Source organism: Vicia villosa, linkage group LG1, assembly GCF_029867415.1.
Source record: "Vicia villosa cultivar HV-30 ecotype Madison, WI linkage group LG1, Vvil1.0, whole genome shotgun sequence".
NCBI lineage: Eukaryota > Viridiplantae > Streptophyta > Magnoliopsida > Fabales > Fabaceae > Vicia > Vicia villosa.
Genome location: NC_081180.1, coordinates 51,182,089 through 51,208,635, shown reverse-complemented (window position 1 = coordinate 51,208,635; position 26,547 = coordinate 51,182,089). Strand labels below are relative to the sequence as shown.

Below are 26,547 nucleotides of genomic sequence, written 5' to 3'. Positions count from 1 at the left end.
TGGGCCAAACAGATCAATGTGCAAGAGTTCTAATGGCCTTGAGGTAGAAACAACATTCTTGGACTTGAATGCAGGTTTGGAGAACTTGCCCTTCTGACATGCTTCACAAAGAGCATCTGATTTGAATTTCAGATTAGGGAGTCCTCTGAAAAGATCCAGTTTGTTAATCTGAGAAATCTTTCTCAAACTAGCATGACCTAATCTTCTGTGCCAGACCCACTGCTCTTCAGAAACAGACATAAGACAAGTCACCTTCTGACTCATAAGATCTTGCAGATCTGTCTTATAAATGTTGTTCTTCCTCTTGCCTGTAAATAGGATTGAGCCATCCTTCTGATTTACAGCCTTGCAAGACTCTTGATTAAAGATTATATCATAACCATTGTCACTCAATTGACTGATAGATAAGAGGTTATGTGTTAATCCTTCTACAAGAAGTACATTAGAAATGGAAGGAGAGTTACCAGACTTTATAGTTCCAGAGCCAATTATCTTGCCCTTCTGATCTCCTCCAAACTTGACTTCTCCTCCAGACTTAAGCACCAGGTCTTGGAACATAGACCTTCTTCCTGTCATGTGTCGTGAGCATCCAGAGTCCAGGTACCATGACATGTTGTGCTTTGTCCTTTTTGCAGTCAAGGATATCTGCAATAGGAATAATCTTATCCTTAGGTACCCACATCTTTTTGGGTCCTTTCTTGTTAGATTTTCTCAAGTTCTGATTGAACTTGGGTTTAACATTGTAAGCAATAGGAGGAACAGCATGATAATTTTTAATGTGAGTTTCATGATATTTCCTAGGTTGTGTCACATGCTTTTTGGTGTGTGCAATGTGAAAACTTTGAGCATGTGAAGTGTGCCTAATATCATGGGAGTGGCCATACTTGAACTGATCATACAATGGCTTGTATGTGAATTTCATTTCATCAACAGGTTCAAGTTTGTATGGGGTTTCACCCTCAAAACCAATGCCGACTCTTTTGTTTCCAGACACAGCATATATCATAGAAGCTAGTTGACTTCTGCCAATACTTCTAGATAAGAACTTCCTGAAACTTAAATCATATTCTTTCAGAATATGGTTTAGACTAGGAGTGGATTTTTCTGAATCAGAAGGAGATCCAACATTATTGGATAATTTTAAAAGTTTTTCTTTTAATTCAGAATTCTCCAACTCAAGCTTCTTTGTTTCAAATTCAAATAGCTTTTTCAGCTTTTTGTATTTGAGACTAATCTGAGACTTGAGTTCCAGAAGTTCAGTTAGACCGGAAACTAACTCATCTCTAGTAAGTTCAGAAAATACCTCTTCAGAATCTGATTCTGATGTAGATTCTGATCCGTCATCTTCTGTCGCCATCAGCGCACAATTAGCCTGCTCATCTTCAGAGTCTGAATCATCTTCTGACTCATCCCAGGTTGCCATAAGACCTTTCTTCTTATGAAACTTCTTCTTGGGATTTTCCTTCTGAAGATTTGGACATTCATTCTTGAAGTGTCCAGGCTCATTGCATTCATAGCACATGACCTTCTTCTTGTCAAATCTTCTGTCATCAGAAGATTCTCCACGTTCAAATTTCTTTGAACTTCTGAAGCCTCTGAACTTCCTTTGCTTGGTCTTCCAGAGTTGATTTAGCCTTCTGGAGATCAGGGACAGTTCATCTTCTTCTTCTTCAGATTCTGATTCTTCAGGATCTTCTTCTCTAGCCTGAAAAGCGTTAGTGCATTTCTTGATATTGGATTTTAATGCAATAGACTTACCTTTCTTTTGAGGCTCATTTGCGTCCAGCTCTATTTCATGACTTCTCAAGGCACTGATAAGCTCTTCCAGAGAAACTTCATTCAGATTCTTTGCAATCTTGAATGCAGTCACCATAGGACCCCATCTTCTGGGTAAGCTTCTGATGATCTTCTTTACGTGATCAGCCTTGGTGTATCCCTTGTCAAGAACTCTCAATCCAGCAGTAAGAGTTTGAAATCTTGAAAACATCTTTTCAATGTCTTCATCATCCTCCATCTTGAAGGCTTCATACTTCTGGATTAAAGCTAGAGCTTTAGTCTCCTTGACTTGAGCATTTCCTTCATGAGTCATTTTCAAGGACTCATATATGTCATAGGCCGTTTCCCTGTTAGATATCTTCTCATACTCAGCATGAGAGATAGCATTCAGCAAAACAGTTCTGCATTTATGATGATTCCTGAAAAGCTTCTTCTGATCATCATTCATTTCTTGCCTCGTCAGCTTTACGCCTCTGGCATTTACTGGATGTTTGTAACCATCCATCAGAAGATCCCATAGATCACCATCTAGACCAAGAAAGTAACTTTCCAGTTTATCTTTCCAGTATTCAAAGTTTTCACCATCAAATACCGGCGGTCTAGTATAACCATTGTTACCGTTGTATTGCTCAGCAGAGCCAGATGTAGATGCAGGTGTAGACTTTTCACTTTCATCAACCATCTTTTACTGAAGCGTTTTTCTCTTCCTGAATCTTTTCTAAACACGGTTAAGTGCTTGCACCTTAGAACCGGCGCTCTGATACCAATTGAAGGATAGAAAAACACTTAGAAAGGGGGGGTTTGAATAAGTGTAGCTTTAAAAACTTGACAGATAAAAATAAATTGCACAGTTATTTTTATCCTGGTTCGTTGTTAACTAAACTACTCCAGTCCACCCCCGCAGAGATGATTTACCTCAACTGAGGATTTAATCCACTAATCGCACGGATTACAATGGTTTTCCACTTAGTCAGCAACTAAGTCTTCCAGAGTCTTCTGATCACACACTGATCACTCCAGGAACAACTGCTTAGATACCCTCTAAGACTTTTCTAGAGTATACTGATCCACACGATCACTCTAGTTACAACCTGCTTAGATAACCTCTAAGACTTCCTAGAGTATTTTGATCCACACGATCACTCTAGTTCCTTACAACTTAATGTAATCAATTCTAAGAGTATTACAAATGCTTCTTGAAAGCTATAATCACAAACTGTGATATTTCTCTTAACGTTTAAGCTTAATCTCACTAATATATTACAACAGCAATGTAGTGAGCTTTGATGAAGATGAAGATTCTGAGCTTTGAATTTGAACAGCGTTTCAGCAAGTTAATAGGCGTTGTTTTGTTCAGGATCGTTAACCTTGCTTCTCATCAGAACTTCATATTTATAGGCGTTGGAGAAGATGACCGTTGAGTGCATTTAATGCTTTGCGTGTTCCGTACAGCATCGCATTTAATGTTATACGCTTTTGTCAACTACCTCGAGCCTTGTTCACGCTGTGTCTACTGACGTAGCCTTTAATAGCTTTTAACGTTCCTTTTGTCAGTCAGCGTAGCTTGCCACTTGTACTTTCTTCTGATCTGATGTTTATGAATACAATGTTTGAATATCATCAGAGTCAAACAGCTTGGTGCAAAGCATCTTCTGATCTTCTGACCTTGAAGTGCTTCTGAGCGTGATACCATCAGAACTTCAGTGCTTCTGTTCTCTTGTTCTTCTGATGCTTCCATAGACCCATGTTCTGATTCTGCTTCGACCATCTTCTGATGTCTTGCCAGACCATGTTCTGATGTTGCATGCTGAACCCTTTGAGACAAAGCTTCTGAGCGCTGAATTATGCGTACTCTTTATATATTTCCTGAAAGGGAAATTGCATTGGATTAGAGTACCATATAATCTTAAGCAAAATTCATATTATTGTTATCATCAAAACTAAGATAATTGATCAGAACAAATCTTGTTCTAACAACTTAATTTCAGCATGTCAATTATTCTTTAATAACATATGCAATCTTATATTTGTTCATCGTTCTTGCATTATTCAGAAACAACACTCATTAAGGATGATTGGCATGCTAGAGTTCAAAATAACTTATACATTCTAAGTCAGAATCCTTAAAGTTTATTTTCTTATAATAATGATATAAATTTGAGCACATGTATCTACAATGTTTATCTTAAATTCAACATTTGACATCATAGACTAGGTTATCCCTCATACAATATAATATATACTATTAAGCAAATATTTCCTGCTATTTCTGTTCATTCTAATTCTATATGTGAGTGTTATTGTTATGCTAAACAAACCAATCTTTCTTTTCTTTTAAGCATAAGTAAAATTGCCTCAACTGTTGAGCTAATTCACATGGACATTTAAGGCTATATTGCACCTTTATTTGTCCGCGACCACTCTTATTTATTGACCATTGTAGATGACTTCACAAGGCATATTTGGTATTTCCTAATTAAAAACAAATTTGAGATTATATCTTTGATTATGCAATTCATTAGTTTTGCTCATACACAATTTGGAAAGACAATAAATAAAATAAGATATGACAATAGCAAAGAGTTTTTAATGAATAATCATTTCAATGAACAAGATATCGTTCACCAAAAGACTTGCATAGGCACTCAACAAAAAAAATTTGTTGCAAAAGAAAATATAGACATGTCTTAAATGTTACAAGACCTCTCATGTTTCAATCCAATTTATCAAAGGTTTTCTAGAACTATGCAATCATTTGTGCAGTCTTCCTTATCAATATATTTCCTTCTCCTGTCATTACTTCGCAGTCTCCTTATGAGCTGCTACATGGCTCACCTCTTGATTATGACAATGTCAAAGTTTTTGGTTGCCTAGCTTTTACTTCCACTCTTATCCAAAGTCGTCAAAAGCTTGATCCTCGTGTAACAAAATATGTTTTCTTTGGTTATAGACAGGGTTCAAAAGGCTACCTTCTCATGAGTATCATTAAAAGGGAAGTTATATTGTCTAGGAATGTCTCCTTTTATGAGGATTCATTCCCTTTAATTCTCAATCCAGGTACTAAACAAATTAATACCTCCAAAATCTTTGATTATAACCTAACTTTCTTTGACGCACCAGATGATCAAATTTCAACTATTGATCACTCCATACCTCAGTCTTCACACCAATTCGTACCTCAAACATCGCCCTCACATTCTGCTTTTCAAGAACCTACCACCAATCCAACAAACAATCTTCAAAATTCGTCACCTTTCACAACTAATTCACCTATAAATATCCCTACCCCACCCAAATCCAAAGACCCTAAAGATTGATGACTTTGTCTACAACAACATCACATCTTTCTAACCAGATCCAACTAGCCACATTATCTATCCTATAAATCCTACCTTAATCACTCATTAGTCTTCAACCTCAAACCACTAAAATTTTCCATCACATCTCAGATTAAACCTAGTACTTATAAGAAGGCTTCTTAATATGATTGTTGGACTAAGGCCATGCTAACTAAATTAAAGGCTATATAGGAGAATCACACTCAGATCATGACTTTCTTACCTCCCAACAAGAAAGCTATAGGCTGAAAATGGATGTATAAGATAAAAAGACATGTTGATAGACCCTTTCTCGATTAGTGGCAAAGAGGTATTCATAAACATAAGGCATTGATTATCATGACACTTTTTCACCCGTTGCAAAGCTGACAACAGTTAGACTTCTCTTGGCCACTGCAACATCACAGAAATGCATCTAATTCAGCTATATATGAACAATGCATTTCTCCATGGTGACCTTGATGAAGAAGTTTACATGACATTACCTAAAGGATTGAACTCATCAATTTCTAGCCAAGTATGCAAGTTACAGAAACCATTGTATGGCTTAAAGCAAGCCAACAGGCAATGGTTTTCTAAATAATCTACATTCCTTCTTTCCTACAATTACAAACAATCCTCTTCGGATCACTCTTTATTCATAAAGATAGAAGATCAAAGGTTCACCATTTTGCTCATATATGTTGATGATTTGATCATCTCTGAAAATGACTTTGATGAAATTTAAACAATGAAATTCAAACTTGACATTATCTTCAAGATAAAAGACCTTGAGGTAATTCGACCTCATCATGGCATCTCTATTTGTCAACAAAAATATGCTTTAGAATTGCTCCATACACATGTCTTCTTGCTGGAAAACCTACCTTTACTTTGGTTCATGATTGATTAGATTGTAATCGCAGGAAAAATAAATTGATTATCTATAATATTTTTGACATTTTTTTTAACTGTGATGTTTTTTTTAAACGCTTTGGAGACCGAGTCCTATGATTTGACTTGATTTCATATTATGCAAATTTTGTTAGCGAGACTTAGTTCAATGACCGAACATCCAATTTTATCTGAATCGGTCATGTGGTCCAACCAGTAACTTTTTAGTTCGACCAATTAGTCCTTGACCTTGTCATCTTACTAACCCAATCTTTATAATAATTGGATATATCTCCGTACCAAGAGTCCAAAATCCCATATATTCTAGTAATTGGCTATTTGGTACAACTAAGTACCTGCCTTTGAAACTTCAATTTTTAAAGCAAATATTGCAACATAAAAGCATAGTTATTCCAATCCAATTTCCAACCCCCTACAAAAACAAACTAACAGCAGTTATAACATACTAGAAGACAATAGCCTCAATACCAAAACCTCATACATATATTCAAGTAATTGGTTATTGAAACTTAAAGATTAAAAGCAAATGCAATAAATAAATCCTATATGTTGACACTGAAGTACTAATTTATTATTATATATATGTAGACAAATTTAGGGCAATATATCATCGATTGCCTAGAATTATAATAAGACTCCACCAGAGGTTCATGTATATATGAACACCACTAAGGATATATATAAAACATGTGAGTTTGTTATGTACATCAACTCATGTTTTCTTCTTTTTCAAATACTATATATTATTATGCATCATCATCTTCATCATCAAGTAAAACTATATATATAAATGTAATGTAATAAGTAACACTTATCACTTCCAGAGTTCCATGTGGCAACTGGAGGTAGAAGTTGAAGCATGTTCCTCAGAAACTTCATTCTTTTTGGACTCATTAGCAAGAAGAGTAATTTGTTCAGCAACTTGAAGTATAGCTGCATTCGAGAAAGAACTAGCTTGTTTATCAGAAACATGTTCTTGATTATTATTATTGTTATTATTATTATTATCTTCTTGACTAAGCTGAGAAGCAACAAATTTGTCAAGAACTCTCCAATCAGTGACTTGTTCATCATTAACATTCCCAGCGCTGCTGTTTCCGCCGTAGATCGAGTGAAGATTCTGTTGATGGTACTGCAAATACTGCATCTGTTGTTGCTGCTGTTGTTGAGTGAGTGCAATATTGTTATTGTTTGCATGAGCATAAGGGGTGATAACTGATGGAGTGATTTTAGGGCTTTGAAGATGTGGAAGATCATGGTATTGATGGTTTGGTATGATGTTGTATTGCATTAATTCAAGTTCTGGTTTGCATGATTGGTATGATGAAGTGTAGTTTGGGTGAGAGTTGGTTCTGGTTGGAGATTCAAGATCTGGCATGAAGGAAACTTGATCATCGTACCAGTTGCATGGTGATTGATCATACTCACTCATTTTCTGTACTGTTGTCATTCTCTTCTTGAATACCCTGCAAACAACCCAACCTTCTTCCTGCAGTATAAGTTATTATCAATTAAATATTAACTAAAATCATTATTATTTGAACTAGTTAATTTTACACCTAAATTATAAGGTTGTCTGTGTCAAAAGTATTTAAGTTTTTTTTATTTATTAAAATCTGCATGGAAATTTTAATGGTTTTACAAATGTCATATTATTTGTTCATTTATACTTTTAATGGAATATGAATAAATAAAGTAAGAAAGTCCGGTTAATGTTTCTTTGATGGTTAAGAGTTTGGCTGAGAATTAAGACATGAAATAAATTGAGAAACCAGAGAGTAATAAGATGCATCTCAATGTTAGTACTCCTCATGATGTGAATTTAATATACAAAATACTAAAGATATGACATAAATATAGTAATGTATATTTACATAATATATTTACCATAGATCAAAAGTCTTTTATAGTAGTGTATAAAAAAAAAATTCTAAAAGATTTCGGTTACCTAATATCAGTTCAAAGGGATTACAGGATAGATCATTTATTAAATTTATTGAGTTCTTTATTTTTATTTCCATTTATTTATTAATTTTATTTATTTAGAATATAATAAAAAAATATTTCTTTTATTTTATTTATTAAAAAATAGTATAATTTTATAATATAGAGAAAAAATATTTTATAAATTGTAATTTATTTTAAGCCCTTAGTTTTTGTTTTCTTCTGTATTTTTTCAATAAATTTTAATTTATAAAAATTGAATAAATCAATACTAAAAACATTTTATAAAATTATAATTATTAATAATTGGATATTACTTATTATTATAAATACATTTTGGGTTTATTAAATTTGAGAACAAAGCAAGTAGTTTTAATTTATGCATAGAAATGAAATAAAATAATTAATAGAAATTTATTTATATGTTTTTATATTTTCATTTAATCAAAATGACATAACTTTGTTCGTTTATTACTTTATGCATATCACAATAAACTATTATATAATGAGATCTCCTTAAAATAATATATATGTTGAGATATTATCATATAATGTGTAAATAAATTTTATTTTGACATATTATGTACAAATTAAACTTTTTATTGAAATTATTTCTAGTTTTATTTGTATATATAAGTTTTATATCATTATAAGTTTGTATATAGAATTTTTAGCTATTATATTGAAATGTTTTATAATTTTCTTTTCTTCTATTTTATGTTATTTAAGGCTTGTTTAATATACTTGTACTCGGTCCAACAGTAGATTTCATAATCTTATATAAATTTTTTTAAAAAAATTGTAATTGTTTTGAAATTTTTATTTCTATAAACTTTATTTTTTTTTATAAAAAATGATAAGGATTCATCTTTAAAGTAGTTTTTGTAAATTTATATAAGATTCTAGTGAAAAATATTCTAAAAAATTTAATACCTTTCAAAACAAGTTTCTTAATTTTGATAATAGTTGATCCAAGTTAATATAATTGAAAAATAAACTTGTTCTTTATTTAATTAATTTAAAGGTAAATTTAATATAAATCTTTAAAAAAAATAGTCTAATAGTAAATCATTATTGTTTTTAGTAAGAATAAATGTTTTTAGTAAAAAAGTGGAGAACCTATGTAATATATTTTATAAAGTTTTATTAAAAATAGTAAAGAATTCATATTAGAGGTCTCTTTAATTTAGTTGACTAAAAATAATTAGGATTCATATTAGACTCACTCTTAATGTAGTTGAAAAACTTAGTATGGATTCATATGTGCTATTGGTCTTTTGGAAAATATATAAATTACAATCAGAGTAAACAACCAATTACTAGTTTTAAATACCTGAGAAGTTCCATTTTGATTAGTTTCAAGACGATACTCATGCATGATCCAATCAGATTTCTGTCCATTTGGGGCACGTCCTTTGTAAAACACAAGAGTCTTTCTCATTCCAACTAGGAATTGTTTTGCATATATTGCCTTATCTCTTCCCGTGGCTTTCCAGAATCCTGCTTTTGTTGCTCTATTTGTTCGAGTTCCGGTCGGATACTTCTTATCTTTATGACTAAAGAAATACCAATCATTTTGTTCATCACTTCCTATTTTGCATAACTCTGTTCACAACATCATGTGTATGTCCAAATTTCAATGTGTCACATAACATGTTTAATTATCATAAACAAAATTGTTGAATGATCATACCTTGAAGATCCCACGGTTCGATTTTATAAAGATCGACGTCTTTGATAACATCTAGATCGATCTTTTTTGACGATACCTTCTTCCTGAGATAATAATCAACAAGTTCTTCATCCGTTGGATGAAAACGAAAACCGGGAGGTACATGTGAAAATGTGTTCATGTTCCACCTCAGAAGAATCTAAACCTGATCACAATTTTTTTTTATAAAGCACTTCTAGTAAATCACGTTTAAAAAAATAATCAAAAAGTATATTAAATATGAAAAGAAAAAACAAACAAACATGACTTAGAAGCTACTTGTTCAAACTATTTTAGAAAGAAAAAAAAAATCAATTGTAAAAACAGTACTGTAATGACTAATGACAACCTTAAAGAAAAAAGACAGGTTAAAACATGATGTTGATCGAGATCAAGAAAAGAAAAAAAAACACCAACCGAACATAGATCAAAGTCGTGTCAAAGATTTTGTGCAAACATGAGAAGTGACATTTAATTTAATTACCTGTTGACTTTAAGGTTCATATATTTGTCTTTTAGTTGTCTTTAAGGTTGTTGAATTATCTGGTTATTATTTAGGAACATTCAAATTTGATATGATAATATGAACAGTAAAGAAGAGAAACTCTATTTATAGTATATAGATCAAGCACATATAGCATTAAAAAAAGGGAACAACCTTGAATATAAGTGTGGATCTGATGAAAACCTTTGATTGCAGCACTTTGTGTTTGATCCACGACTGTTTGTAGTTTGAAGGAAGCTTGGTCAAATCCAACAGAAAGAGACAAAAAAATAGAAGTAAAAGGAAGACAGAAGGAGACAAAAGAGACAAGAAAATGAAAAGTGGAAAGTGAAATTGTTGTATCCTCGGGAATTGAACTGAAATCTCTCCTTTTGCTCAAGCTACTTTTGTTCTCTCCAGAGAGAGAGAGATATATCAGATCCCGAGGAATAGTACTAAAGAGAAAGAGAAGAAAGTGATGAAGGAAAAGGAGAGTAGTTTCTAAGAGTAGAAGAAATGAAACTATGGAAAGATAAAAATGAGCCCTAATAAATCATCCTAGCTAGCTTCTCTCTCTCCTTATCTGTTGTTGTTGTTAAGTTGGAGCTAGATTTCAGGAAAAGCTTAGATCATAAAATGGTGGCGCTAAAACAGCTTGAGAATGATAGAGAGAGAGAGGGGGAGAGAGAGAGAGAGGGGGAGAGAGAGAGAGAGAGAGAGAGAGAGAGAGAGAGAGAGAGAGAGATGTCAACTTCTAACTCCACTCACCAGCAACTGATGGAGATGGAGAAAGAATGATAGGTTTGGGGCCAAAGAAAGAGAGAATATAAGAAAAGATATGAAGCCTTGAGAAAGAAGGGGAGGTTGTATAAAAGATAAAAGTAAAAGAATGTGAAAAGAGAAATATAGGAATGAACAAGAATGAATTATGATAATGATAGGCAATCGATGGTCATCCTTAATGGTTATAATGTCAGCTCTCTTGCCATGAGTTCAACCATGATATAATCATCCCCTTAATTCTGTAGGTCATTATTTTCTTCTTTTTCTTATATTGAGGAATGTTACAATACACCATTTCCAATATAATCATATTTATTTTTGAAATTTCTTACTATTTTAGAAATAATAATTTCACTTAAAGATCTAGAAATCCATCATGCACCTTGAGAGAGAAATAGAAAAAGTGGTGTGGTAGATTATATAACATGTTGGTTATGTAATGAAAGTGAGAGATTAAAAATATGAGTGTGCAATGGGTAGAAGAAACTTAAATATGTACAATATTGTTTTTGGTTAGAAATTGATTCAATTACATTAACTGAAGTATATTTGATATATTTTTAAAGAAAATGGTGTGTTATAGAGTGTGTTTCCTTTTCTTTTCTTTTTTAATTTTTAGGTTGGGATATTTTGATCTCTATTTAAAGGTGATAAAATGTGTTGAGTGCGCCTGTTTAGTCCGTTATTTTTAGCCTGTTTAGTCCATTATTTTTAGCAAGTTGAGACAAAATTTTCGGCTTCCCTCCATACTTTGCATGTTCCGCTCTATTGTTTGGCAGGTGCAGCGTTAAACAAGGCGACATTGATCGTTTTTCTCTTTCAATCTTTAGGGGTGTTTGGGACCATAGCGCTTTCCCATTAAGCCATTTTTTTTAGATCATACCAAAGTTTTTGTTTCACATTCTCTACTTTGTTTGCTCCGCCCTTTTTTTTTGGAACTTGATAGGGAAAACCTAAATGGAGAGTTTGTGCACATTTTCTACCCATGTGTCTACTTGTGTGTACACTTTGGAATCACTAGGTTAGGCTTGCCAGATATGAGTGTCGTCTACATTGAAAATCAAACTCGTTTGAAAGTATTATTTTAAATGGGTAAAAAGCTTGGTTTTGTCGAGATTCATTCAGAAAGGTGAAAAAATCAAGGTTTTTTTATCTGTAATAATATTTTCGAATGTGATTCCTCACTACTAAAAAACGCATTAACAATAATGCCATGGTCACCACGGTTCTTCAATACACCGTGGCGACATCCCTAAAATAAGGTGCTACCATATTATTTATGTTTTTTTATGAAAAATTAATTGTATATAACAATAGTTGAGCAGCAAACCATGATAAAACCATCAAGTTTTCATGGATTCGAACCTCAGCGCCATATATATATATATATATATATATATATATATATATATATATATATATATATATATATATATATATATATATATATATATATATATATATATATATATATATATATATATATATATATATTATTCCGTTAATGTTAAGGCGCGTCTTTTTTTTTTGTTTATTTTTATATAAAAAACTTAAAGGGACTACGGTTGGTACATTCCACCTTTGTGATATATTTATAATAAATAAATACTTATCAATACGGTTGGTAGATAAATGTTGTGAAATAATTTACCCATATATAAGTGAATTAACTCTCACTTATTGACAGTAGCGTCGTTTCCTTCATAGTGGAACCCTAGCACCCATTTTTTATCTTCTTCTTCGCCATTAGCCGTGAATCTTCTGCTTCAAACGTTAATGTATTCATCTTCATACATCTTATCTTAGATAGTTCCCCCATTATCTCGTTCGTTGCATATTATTTTTGTTGATTAATTGTTCTCATTTTTCAGATTCGTCTTCACTACCTTAACAAAGATCATACTTTGACTATGGTACATATTGTTTATGTAGCTATGGAAACAAATACAAGAAGCATGAAGCTATGATGGAAAATTCATCCACCTTGCTTCACAAACAAGATGTTTTTCATGGTTATTGTAGGACTCAACAAGAACTAACACATTTTAGTTAAAGAAGAAACAATAGCGGCAACAAACTTCATCTAGTTTAAGATACAATGAGAAGAAATATAAGAAGTATGAAGTTGTTGGGTAAGCTTCTTCCTCCTTATGTTTCTTTTTCATTGCTTCACAAACTAGATGAACTTCAGAATTGAATCCCGTTCCACAATTAGTTTCAATAAAAGGTGCGTCCTGGAAATTTATAATATATCTTTTTCATTGCTCACAAATTTATAATATCTGGTTATGTTGTATGATGTTGTTTGAGTTTATTATATTCTATGTAGATTGTTTGTTTCACTAATCTTTCATTGAAAATACATTATTTAAATTGACATAGAAACTTATAATCTGAATATTAAGTTGTATTTAACAACCAACTTATATAAATCAATGTTTTCTAGATTGTTTGCATCTCATCATTCAGTTCACGCTATTTAGCATTTAGAATGTGATTCAATGACTAGACTCCTTCATTACATTGATAACTTCTCTTATAGTGTAATTTGAATAAAATCTAATTATTGGATGAGTCTACCTCACTATCGCCACTTATCATCATGCTTGTTATGATGATAAGTTATCATTAGAATCACGATGATAAGCGACGACGATGAGGTAGACCCAGCTAATAAATATATGTTGTTTAAATTAAACTAGAATTGAAGGAATTAATGCAATGAAGGAATCATACCACTGAACCATATTTTATGTGTTAAAGAGCAAGAAATGAATGATGAGAGGCGTGAAATTCGGAAAATAGTGGTTTGTTTAAGTCGGTTTTGAAGAATAGTTTAATTTTCAGATTATATACTTCTTCATCAATTTAAATGGTTGTATTTCTTTAATGAGGTGTATGAAAAATAAGCAATCTACGTAGTATATAATAAACTTTGAGTACTTAACACAACGGTTATATAATGTAACCGTGATGAATTATAATTTATGTTCCAAAATACCGCTGCTGAGAATCGAACCTAAGACCATTAGTTCTATCACAATGGTTTGTTTAACTAGCCGTTGGGATATCGCACGTGCTTTCTAGAATACAACAACAGTCACGGGACCGTGATTGTAAGTAACACACTTACGACAACATTCTACATAGCAACGCCTGGACCCGCGTGATTATATGTACTTTCCAACTGTTATTAAATGGGTTTTCCGTAATAGTGCCTGTTTCAAATATGATCCATTTTAAAGAAAACCTGGTGGAAGTAAAAGGAGTTCTATAGAATGTTAGGTTTAAATTTGACTTACTTGTCATAGATCCATTTTCATGGTCTAGATTAGAATGAGAATTCTTTTAAAATGTTTAACCATACCTTACATTGTCTTTGAAAGTATGATTCACTATTTTTTTTCTCTTTCTCGACAACATACATCAATGTTATCATTACAGTTGTTATTTTTGTTGTTGTTGTTGCTGCTATTTGAATAATATTATTATTTTTGATGAAGGTGTTTATTATTGTTAGTAGTTGTTTATCATATAAGTAGGCCTATAAAGTCTAACAATTTTTTTATCGACCCAACCATGATCTCTTCATTTAAACGCATGCTCTTCTTTTAAACATGAACTTTTTATTTAAAAGACTTTAAAAAAAGCCTAAATCTCATGTTTTTTCTCATTTTTTTATTCACTCGAATCTTTGAGGTTCGTCTAGAATAACCACTCATAGGGGTGGTTCCTATTTTTTCATTATGATTGATTATTTCTTTAGAAGAATATGGTATAAATTTTAAAATATTAATGTGACAATTTGAAAAGTTAAGAGAATGACATACTTTTAACACAAAAAAAAAAAAAGAGGAATTAAGATGAAAAATTTTAAATACAAAACAATAACCTAACTTTTTTAGGGCAATATAATGAGTTTTATAGAAAACATCATACTAAAAAACATAGAAATGTTTCCGGAACATCGCAGTAAAGGGCATAGTTGAACGCATGAACAAGACAATCTTGGAGCATATTAGGTGTATGCTTTTGGGAGCTCGGTTTCCCAAACATTTATGGGAAAAACCCGAGTAATGCAAATTACTTAATAAAATGATCTTTTGTCAACAAAAATAATCTTCAAGACACATATGGAGTGTGAATTTACATACTAATCAAATTTCAAGAGTTTCAAAGTATTTGATTTTATAAATATTAGGCCAGACAAGTTTGATGTCAAGGCTCTGAAATATGTGTTCATTGAAAAGTCGGAGAGTGTGAAAGGATACAAGTTGTTGAAGATGGAACCCATAGGATTCATATTCATATTAAACATATATGTTATTGTTGAAGTATGTATTAAAATCTTTGAATGACGGAGAGAAAGAAAACATGTTTTGAGACTGCAAAAAATATGGATGCCGAAGAGCAGCAAAAGTTTCTGATTCATACTGTTCACAAGTATCGAGTTTGGTCGATTCAGTTTATGAATTCGTTCATTAATATTAACATATTTTAAATTAATTTAGATATAATATAAATTAATATAAAAAGGTATTATAAAATATTTATAATTTTCTAAAGTATATTATAAGATATATATTTATAATATTCAAAGAAATATTATAAGATATTTATAATACTTAAAGAGATATTGTAAGATATTAATAATATAAATTATTCTAATAATAAATGAGATATGTTTTGGGATTTTGTTATGGATTTATTGGGTTTTTAGCAATTATAAATATGTATCTCTTCTGTTATTGAAAGTGGGACCATTTTAAAGTTTTTAAGCAAATTAGAGAAACAAATGTTTAGGATTTAGGGAAACCTTTTAGAGTTATCTAGACGGATCAGACAATACTTCTTGACACCTTGTATTTTTGTGGTTACTATATTGAGAGTGGGAGAGATTGGAAAACACTTGGATAGAAAATAGGGTTTGTTATTGGGAACTTGAAGGCTACTTTCTTGTAACTTTTTTAATAAACTTTTGGATAGTAGTGAATTGAAAATTTGCTCTCTTCCCAAGACCTAGATCACTTGATTGAACTGGCACTACAACCAAAAACGCCTTTAACCTAAGTTGAAAAAGAGGTCTTACATCAGTTACTGAGGCGACGTAACAAAGGGCGTCATGAAAAGTCTTGAGATCTTACCTCAGCTTTAACCAACGAGTAAGGTGTAAATGTCATGGGTTCGATCCCTATGGAGATCCTTTTTGGAATTCTGAAATGGAGAAAACACCTTTCCCCTCAATTTTGACTTTCAATCGACGGGTATAAGACTTTTTCACCTCATTTTATAAACAAAACTAACGGGTAAAACATGATTGAGTTTATTAAATCTAATGTGGATTGCTTATTTCTCTAAACCATAATTAAATATTTAACGAATCAAAATTGGTTAGAAAAATAACTATATGAACAATTGTGTTATATTTGAAGAACAACTTACACTAATGAATGTGGAAGAAAGTTGAAAAAAATTAGAAGTATTGGAGAAATTTTAACCATAAAAGAACATGAGATAATTGATGAGTTGCAAAATGCTAGAAAATCATTAATCAGCGTAAGATATATTTCTAATACAACATAATTAGATATAATAAACTCAAGTCGACGGAACAAGATGAGAGTTGCATAAAGAATTACAATATACATAAACTCAATATTGTTGGAACATTATGTCAATATTCCTATATAGGGAGATGAATTGAAAAAGTTCCTTAAGTCAAGTCTCACATTGTGTGTTAGTTGAAAAAACTCCTTAGTTCCACATTGCTTAGAATAGAAATATTGGCTACTTTATTTCATTATATAAGGAAATCAATTGTTTTATTCCAAAATACACCAAAAATTTGTTTTGAATTTTTCCTTCCCCACTCTCATAACGTCTTACAAATTGTCGAAGCGTCAATTTCTCTCTCTTTATTTCTACTCGTTAAATTTTACTATGTACTTTCTTGAATTCTATTTAGAGAATTATTATGTTAATTTCTCCTCGTTTGATTTGAGAAATTATCAATTATAATTTTTGGATTCTCTTTAGAGAATTATTTGAATTTCTCTTTGTTTGAGAAATTATTATGAGTGGTCAAATGACTGTTGAAGCAGGCATAGTGGCAAGCAACAAAAGATTTGGAGATGAATCCACAGAGATGGTGGAATTCCATTCAACGATTTATATAGTTTTGAGCTTGGGTTTGAATGTTCGTGTAGCAACCTGCCCTAAAAATTAAATTTAGAGTCGCCACCTATTCTGAAGGGCGAATAGGAAACCCTACGCAGTATAGAGATCAGGGTAAGATACTATATTCAGGTCGAGGGAAGGTGTTAGGCACCCTCAACCCTTTCCTAAGGTTTGTTCTAAAGATAAAGGTTTATGGCTAAAATTGAGGTTTATAGCTAAGGAAGTGAATAGGGGAAAATTTGAGATTTGGAGGAAGGGGACTCACCTTGTTGCCAAGTGCCTACGTATCTCCTTATGGAGAATCAGAGTCAACGTAGTTCGGGCACAAGGTTGTACGCCTTAGAATTTCAATTGATTGTTTGAAAGCTTTTTGATTGGCCTATTCGCAGTTTTGAATTAGGATGAAAATCCGTAGTTTGATTTGAAGTGTTTTGAATGTTTTAAGATTTGGGCGTACAACCCTGATTTGATATGGTACCGTTAGATGCAGTGACCAATGGATTTGGTCAGTATAGCTAACGGGTTAAGGGCATTGCTGATTGCTCAGATCGATAGATTGATCATCGCGGGCAGCAAACTGAAAGTGTTTTAATTTGTGTATTTTTATCTCTCGTCTACAGCGACTAATAGCTTTAGTCGGGTCGAGGAGAGAATTAATAAGAGTTAACGAAATAATTATTTCTCGTCTACTACGACTAATAGATTTAGTCGGCTCGAGGAGAAATTAAGTCATCAATAAAGCAATTGAACAAATTTCAGAATTTTGATTAATTAGTTATCAAAAACAATTAATAAATTTTAGAAATTTAATTAGTTAGTTATAGAAACAATTAACAAATTTTATAAACTTTATTGGTTAGTTTAAAAAAACAATTAGCAAGTTTTATGAATTTAATTAACTAGTTATTTGTTTCATAGGGGGTGTATTTGATTAAAGAATGTTAGTTTGGGGTGTGTATAACGTGGGGCTTGGTCCATGAAGAACTAAGGGTCCGCTGGGATCATGTGTTGCGCGGGTTCATGGGACTGGGGTGTGCGTTCAAACATTTGATCACTGGATCTGGATCTGATGGTTTCAGATCCAAACAAAAGCAATCTGACGGCTGCATGTTGTTAATGGCTGAGGGTGCGTGGTTGCAAAGCACACGGAATCACGTCCCGTGGGGATGCCAAATGGCCATGAGAGGCCAAGTGGCTGCAATCCAACGGCGGAAAAGGGGTGGATCAAAAGCAAAAGCAAAAGCAACAGCAACAAACTCTAATACTTCCAATCCCTTCCCTCTCTCATCCTGTTCTCTCCCTCGTTGGCTCTCTCTAACTCTCCTCTCTCGTTCTCCCTCTATTCTTCAAACAATACCCAAAGAAAAAACCCAAAACACCACCGTCGGCCACCCTATAGCCACCGCGAGCCCCAGCAAATCATGAAGATCCCGATGAATCTTCATCATCCTCACCCCAAAACCTTCATACCTAAACCTAGGCCCCTTCATAAACCATGAACCCTAACCCTAACACTTTGACAACAAGAACCCTAAGAACAAAATTTCCAGAAAAAAAAACAACAACCTGCAAAATTATTCCAATCCTAAGCTAAGTTTTAGATTCGATACCTTATGTTCTTGAATGTTGGATCGTGTGTGCTCCGAGTCTCCTAATCTCTTTTCCTTTCTCTGTTCGCAGGTACAAGATGAAGGTTTGAAGATCCAAGCTACGAGTGGCGGCGCAAATAATTTCTCCTACCCAGCAACCAAAAATCCGACCCCTTCTTCTGTCTTTCCTCTTTTCTTTTATAGTCTAAGGGTTTGATTTAGATTAGGAAAACTTAGATTCAACTTAGGTTATTATTCTTACGTTTTGATTCAGATTCGTCCCTTAGTGACTGTAATTTTGTTATGAGTTAATGAAAAGATTTGATTGGATTCAATTCTGTTTTTTTTCAGATTTGATTATGTTAAATTTTGTTAAGAACTGATTGAAGATTTGATTGATTTTTGTTTGTTAAGATTGGATTCGACTTGTTTGATTTACGCATGGGCCTGGGCAATTGGTTTGATTAGGGTTTGTTTGTTGGTGGTTGCGGCGGCCGGTGGTGCAAAGGGGATGCTAGGGTTTGCGCATGAGGGATGAGGATGATGAATAGTGGCCGGGTCGGTTTGACCCGGTTCACTACCCTGGTCCATGCAGAAAAGAAAACCGACCCATAGTCTTCCACTTTGTTTTTTTCGGCCCAGCAACAATAAATCCAAAAAAACCTAATAATCTTAATGAATCTAATAATTACTGGACTAACCTCTTAATAATCAGATTTCTTTAAGTTAGTAAAATAATTAATAATAATATTTAAACTAATCCTAATAGTAATTGAATTAATATAAGTTAGTAGCATAATTATCCAATAATTCTAAACTAAACCAAATAATATTTATTCAACACTAAACATTCTAATACTAATTTTAATTGACATTTACACTTAAAATTAATAATATCTATTTTGGTGACAAATAAAAGATTATTAAATGATGAGGTAAATGGGCCTAAGGCCAATTTGGATCTCAAATTTGCTATCCGCACCTCATTTTATTTTAAACCAACTTATACGAGAATTTTATAGGAGAGCGAGTTTAATAATAAGTATACTAAACCCTATGGCTCCTAATTTTTAACTCCCTTAGTAAATTGACAGATGCAAATTAAATCGGGTAAATTTTGGGGTATGACAGCTGCCCCTATTTAATTACCTTGGATTGAATGGCGTGAGAATACGCAGGTCTCACGCTTTTCGGATCGAAGAGTTATTAAATAATGGAAGACCCCTAAATTTACTTTGCAGTTTGTGTGAGAAAAAAACCGCCTCGCTAAAGCCTGAGACTTACATAGCGAGGCCTTGCTGTTAGTTGTGTAAAAGATTGTTTTTGTGGATGCACATGTATCATGTAGTTTGTACAATGTACATGTGTAAATGCTTATGCATGAAAATGCTGTGTGTAGGCACCTGAGTACGTATGTTATGATAACTCCAATGTTTTATCTCCTTATCACCCATTGAATTTGTTTAACCCTTTTGAGATGTTTGCGAATCCAAGTTCGGATTGTATTTGAGGAGATGAAGTAATGTCTTACATAAGACTACCTGAAGAGGTTTCCTGAACAGGGCAGATCATTGGCAGATATGAAGGAGGTTAGGCTTTAAACAAAGCTCGGGAAGAACTGTCTTAGAGAAGACTAACTGAAAAACACCTTGAAAGAGCAAGATATATCTTAGAAAAGATTGGATAAATAGTCGCAGAATATTACCTAAAGAAGTTGAGACATGTCTTAAACAAGACTACCTAGAAAGGCTCCTAAAAGATATGAAGTATCTTGGACAAGATTACCTAGAGAAGCTTCTAAAAAGATATGAAACGTCTTAAATAAGATTACCTAAAGAGGCTTCTAAAAAGATATGAAACTTCTTAAATAAGATAACCTTAACAGGTTTCTAAAAAGATATGAACTTCTTAAACAAGATAACCTCGACAAATTTCTAAAAAGATATGAACTTCTAAAACAAGATAACCTTGACAGGTTTCTAAAAAGATATGAACTTCTTAAACAAGATTGACCTGGACAGGCTTTTAGACAGGAGATGACATGTCTTAAACAAGACTAACCTAGAGAGGTTCCTTGAGAGGATATGAAATGTTTTAAACAAAACCAACCTAGAAAGGTTCCTATAAAGGACATGAAACGTTTTAAACAAAACTACCTATAGAGGTTCCTACAAAGGAGATGATATGTTTTAAACAAAACTACCTATAAAGGTTCCTATAAAGGATACGACACGTTTTAAACAAAACTCACCTAAACAGATTCCTATAAAGGACATGAAACGTTTTAAATAAAACTACCTATAAAGGTTCAAACAAAGGGAATGATATGTTTTAAACAAAACTACCTATAAAGGTTCCTATAAAGGATACGAACGTCTTAGACAAGATTACCTAGATAGGCTTCTAAAAAGATATGAAACATCTTAAACAAGATTGACCTGGAAAGGCTCTTAGACGGGAGATGATATGTCTTAAACAAGACAGCTTGGAAAGATTGAGATAATTGTCTTGGACAAGACTACCTGGAGAGGTAAGAAATTCTTTGGTTGCTTCTGTATTATCTTTGAAGAAAGACTTGGAATGAGGTATTAGAATTGTATCTGTTAAGACTGAATCGTTGATACGATCGTATTTGCACTGTAATTGGATGATAACATCTTTTTGACTATGAAGAGACCTGAAAAGGCAGCGTTAGTTGTATGCAATGTCATGATGCATGTGTCATGTAATGAGATTCTCAATGAGAATTATGCATGTACGCCTATCCCACACTACGGGATGTGAATAGTACAGGCGTGAGAAGATCAAATATGCAACAATGCTCTTTGTATGATGCTAGTGTGATTTCCTGAATATCAGAAATTTTGAGAGACGTGCCCCTTAATCTGAAGGAGGGACCTTTCGAGGGAACTCGAATTTCACCATGTTTTGCCTGATATGCATTGCCCCAGTGTTTGAATTCTTGGAAAAGAATGCCCCTAGTCAATAGGATTCTTGATTGTAAGCGTTGGATGTGAAGCAGAAGCTTTTCAGAGTGAGTCATGCGTTTCGGTAGCGCCTGACGGATAGTGATTTGCTGAGTACTCAGAATGAGATGATGTCCTTTATAAGATTACCTGAAGAGGTCCTTGGAAAGAATGGGAAATTGTCTTAAACAAGACTGCGCTTTAAACAAAGCTCGAAAGGATATGTTTGTGCAGATGGTCAAAAATGATTCCTATAGAGGATAAAGACTGTTTGTGGGGTTTTAAACAAAACTTAGGAAAAGACATCTTGAAGAAGATCATCCCCAGAAAGGATGGTGAATTGTCTTAGAAAAGACTCTATACTTTAAACAAAGTTTGATAAGTTTTTGGAAATCATAAGAAAAGTTTGAATATGTCTTAAAAGACTAATTGCAAGAAGTTAAGAGATGTCTTACAGAAGACTACCTAGAAAAGGTTCGTAGAAAAGAATATGTCTTAGAGAAGACTGTCTGAAAGGGTTTGAAAAATAGAAGGGATAGGAAAATGTGTCTTAAAAGACTATCTGAAAAAGTTTCTAGAAAGGGTAAGGAGTGTTTGAACATGTCTTAAAGAAGACTGCATGGATAGAATGAGAAATATCCTATAAAGGTTCCTGGAAAGGATGTGAGACTGGCATTGACACCATCTGATACTGAGTGACCTTTGCAATGTGCCCCCAGATAGTGGGTTTGCCCCATGGGCTATCCAACATCTTTGAGAGATTCTATGGATCTTGATTAGATTGCCCCATGTAAATGGGATAATGAAGGGTCATGCCATGTGTACACGTTAGCCATCCTAGTCATGAGTAAGAGGTGTTTCCTCTTTTTGACGAGCCTTTAAAAGCTACTTCACCAGTCAGTAGGATTTCTAGCCATTAGTCATGCCCCATGCAACTTCTCCCTGATGTTAACATTTAAATCTATATAGACAAGTGTACTTTATAATGAAATGCAAATGCATAGTCTGTCTTGAAAGTTTGAAAACATTTTGAGTAAAACAAAGTTTTTTTTTGTAAGAAAGTGACATCAACTCAAGAATTATAGTGGACCTTAAGGAGTCGGGATACCTTTGGCAACGGTATGCTTTCGAACTAACCATGCTTCAGTTAGGACTTTTAAGGGTTGTAACGTGGCCTGGTTCACGGTTTAAAGAAACAAAGGATAGAGGCTCAAAGTTTATTCGTACCCATCCCCATCTTCGTGATGTTCTCCAGTCTTATGCTCCGTTTAACTATGCATTTAGTCTCCAAAAGAATTTGGGAATACTGATGTTCATGATGATTCAAAAACCAAAGGTTTATCTGCAAAGACAGTCATCCTCCTTTTGTAATATTTTCCTTTTGTCAAGGGTATATAGTGACCTCTTTTCGATTTTGTTATCCCTAACTTTTGCCTGAACTGTTCGTTTTAAAACTACAGTCAGCGGGATGCCCCAATTTTATCTAAGTATCCTTAATAGGTTTTGACTTAGCAGGCCCTTATATTGCTTTCTTTTTCTTTGCGGACATTGACTGGCAGACTTAATTGATGACGGAGAACCATCAGCGATTATGTTCAAAGGAACAATTTGGAATGATTAAGTTAACTGAGCAGCTACCCTACCCCAGGTTATATATGAAGGGTTTTATTTTATATGAAGGAAAACTCCTACTTCTTTAGGCTCAAAGGGGTTGACGAGGGATTAACATCCTTATATCTCCACTGTTTGGGAATTGAAACAATGCCTGTACATCGTCAACACGGTCTGTTCGAAAGCATGGTGTATGAAATTGTGGTATCGTTTTCGTCATTCTCCCTCAAAAGGTGTACGACTTTAATCGAGAGTTGAATATCACAAGATGAGAAAACCGAGTAAAAACACAGTTTTAAATATAGTGAGAACACTAGGAATGAATCAAGACAAACGTAAGCAATGCATTAATGATTTTTGAAAAAGTACATAGCATATGTCATAAGACTAATGTTTAAACAAACAAAAGGAAATTGCGAATGGAAACAACACTAATGAGCTAAGAAATCCTCCTTCTAGCCACCTATGGTGTTAGACTTGCTAGGATCTTCGAACTCAATGAGCCCTTCCTCAATCAAATCTTGGATCTTGTGCTTTAACGGCCCACAGTCCTCTGTATCATGGCCAGGACTGTCTGAATGATAAGCGCACCTAGCATGATGTTTGTACCCGGGAGCGGGGTTAGCTGGAGCTGAGTATGGAGGCAGCAGTGTTACCAGGTTCTGACTGAGCAGATGTTGCAAAGCTTGAGACAGCGGCATGTGCAATGGGGTAAACAATCGTTTTGGCTTGGACCTCCAGGGGCGTTGGCCACCCTGTTGTTTTTGCTGATCCTTCTGTTGTAGTGTTGGTGTTTGATTAACCAGGATCGCTCCGACAGTGTTGGGTTCCTTTTTTCCGTCATATGACTTCTTTGTGTGATAGGAACCTGAGGGTGCCCCTTGTATCTTCCCATTTTTGATTCCATCTTCAATTCTCTCACCAATGACTACCAAGTCCGAGAACCCTGAAGATATGCTTCCGACCATCTTGTCGTAGTATGGTCCTTGCAAAGTGCTCATAAATATGTCCACCAGTTCTTTGTCCATTAGGGGAGGTTGGACTCGAGAAGCCATCTCCCTCCACCTTTGGGCATACTCCTTGAATGATTCATCCTTCTTCTGTGACATATTTTGTAATTGCATCCGATCGGGTGCCATGTCCAGGTTGTACTTGTAATGCTTTAAGAAGGTGTTGGCCAGATCATTCCAGCTTCGGACAGAGGACTTCTCTAATTGCATGTACCAGTCAATAGACGCTCCACTTAAACTTTCTTGAAAGAAATGTATCATTAGCTTTTGATCGCGGGCGTAAGCAGCCATTTTCCGCACATACACGCGCAAGTGATTCCTCGGACATGTGAGTCCTTTGTATTTCTCGAAGTCGGGAATCTTGAATTTGGGAGGGATAGTCAAGTCTGAGACCAAACTGATTTCGAAGGCATCCACATCAAAGACATCGTATCCTTCTATCACTTTTAGTCTCTCCTCCAGTGCCTTGATTTGTTCACTACCTTTGGAGTCTTCCCTAGAGTTAGGAATAGACTGTTGTGTTTGAGGTACTTGGTCTGAGTTGTCCACCTCTTGCACTCCGTATTGTAGATCCAGGTAATCATCGTCCTTAGGGACATTGCTAGCAGGAATGTGCACTGTGCGGGTTGTCCCTTTTGTTTGTGGAGTGGGGACAAATCCTTCTTGGGAGGCCTCTCCTTTCTCTTGGAATTGGATAGCCCTTCTGACAGATCGGGCCTGAGATTTGTCCTTATCCGGGCCGAAGCCTGAAACAAATCCTAGCAGCGGGTTTTTGTCGTTAGGGATCTCATCCTGAACCAGGGTATCCCCAGACTGAACCTCTTTTGCCTTGTCTTGTTTGTCTAGGAGGGCCTTCATGAATTCTAGCATCTGAGTCATACCTCCTTTAACTTCTTCCATGCTAACCTTCAGTTGATCCACTTCCTCACGAAGGGCGGCTTGATTCTGTTCCAACTGATCCATTGATTTCTTCTGCTGAAATCTTGTTTGATAGTATGGTCGGGATGTCAGGTTATCCTTCCCAATGGTTCCTTGCTCTGGAGATAGAAGAGGAATCTTCTCTTAATGTCATGAAAATGATGTGTGTGCCACGCATGATGCGTATGATATCCTTTTTTTCTTTTTTTCTTTTTTTTTTGAATAAAAATATGACACAAGAATGCACATGATGTATGATGAATGAAAAAAGAAATAATAAAAATAATGATCAACACAATATATACATATAGCACAAATCACATAAGTTCATAGGTTCGACTTAGCGGCTCTTGGGAGCCAACCTTTTAATAGGGGGTGTTCTAGAAGGTCTCATGGGGTCGTTCGTAACCTCCGAGACTTTTTGTCTCTTTGGATTTTAGAACAACTCATTTTATCCATGAGGTTCGAATTTTTGGGGTAGGTTCTCGGAGAGATCAGCCAAGTATCCAGTCCTGCCCTTAACAAAGTCAAGCCTCGTTTTGGACATTTTCGAATACTCAACCCACTCCGAGTGGAGTTATCAGTGAGACTCGTAGGAGATTCGTACTCCCCTATTGATCTCAAAGTTAACTCCCACACTTAGGGTTTTAACATTACATAATGCCAGCAGAGTATATAAAAATATAACAATTTGGCAATTAAATATAAATATATTATAAACAATTAGATATTTTTTAGATAAAAACAAATAAAAAATTTTAATAAAAAATTATTACAAACCCTAAAAAAAGGAGAATTAGCCAAACCCTAAAAAGTTGTCGAAAACCTAAATAGTTTGCCAAAACCTAAAACCCATAGGAGCATAGTATTCACCATTTAAGTTATCCCCAGCAGAGTCGCCAGCTGTAGCAACCTGCCCTAAAAATTAAATTTAGAGTCGCCACCTATTCTGAAGGGCGAATAGGAAACCCTACGCAGTATAGAGATCAGGGTAAGATACTATATTCAGGTCGAGGGAAGGTGTTAGGCACCCTCAACCCTTTCCTAAGGTTTGTTCTAAAGATAAAGGTTTATGGCTAAAATTGAGGTTTATAGCTAAGGAAGTGAATAGGGGAAAATTTGAGATTTGGAGGAAGGGGACTCGCCTTGTTACCAAGTGCCTACGTATCTCCTTATGGAGAATCAGAGTCAACGTAGTTCGGGCACAAGGTTGTACGCCTTAGAATTTCAATTGATTGTTTGAAAGCTTTTTGAATGGCCTATTCGCAGTTTTGAATTAGGATGAAAATCCGTAGTTTGATTTGAAGTGTTTTGAATGTTTTAAGATTTGGGCGTACAACCCTGAT

General features: G+C 34.1%; 1 protein-coding gene across 2 annotated transcripts; it reads right to left on the bottom strand.

Moving 5' to 3' along the window:
* Nucleotides 1-6,536: 6,536 nt before the first annotated feature.
* Nucleotides 6,537-10,924, bottom strand: LOC131637671 (NAC domain-containing protein 7). 2 transcript variants are annotated; one of them, XM_058908275.1, is made up of 4 exons: nucleotides 10,322-10,924; nucleotides 9,646-9,829; nucleotides 9,286-9,557; nucleotides 6,538-7,497 (listed from the first exon to the last, which is right to left on the bottom strand). In XM_058908275.1, exons 2-4 carry the CDS (start codon nucleotides 9,803-9,805, stop codon nucleotides 6,823-6,825), a joined length of 1,107 nt encoding a protein of 368 aa, XP_058764258.1. In that variant the 5' UTR covers nucleotides 9,806-9,829; nucleotides 10,322-10,924; the 3' UTR covers nucleotides 6,538-6,822. The 2 variants fall into 2 exon arrangements, with proteins under 2 accessions (XP_058764265.1, XP_058764258.1); XM_058908282.1 differs by lacking the exon at nucleotides 10,322-10,924 and having other exon boundaries at nucleotides 6,537-7,497; nucleotides 9,646-9,822.
* Nucleotides 10,925-26,547: the final 15,623 nt, after the last annotated feature.

Excerpts from the sequence above, each read along its gene's own strand:
- LOC131637671 (XM_058908275.1), bottom strand. The coding sequence starts at position 9,805 with ATGAACACATTTTCACATGTACCTCCCGGTTTTCGTTTTCATCCAACG. Across the intron at positions 9,558-9,645 it reads CGAACCGTGGGATCTTCAAG|AGTTATGCAAAATAGGAAGT; the intron begins GTATGATCATTC and ends TGTTGTGAACAG. Across the intron at positions 7,498-9,285 it reads ATCAAAATGGAACTTCTCAG|GAAGAAGGTTGGGTTGTTTG; the intron begins GTATTTAAAACT and ends CTTATACTGCAG.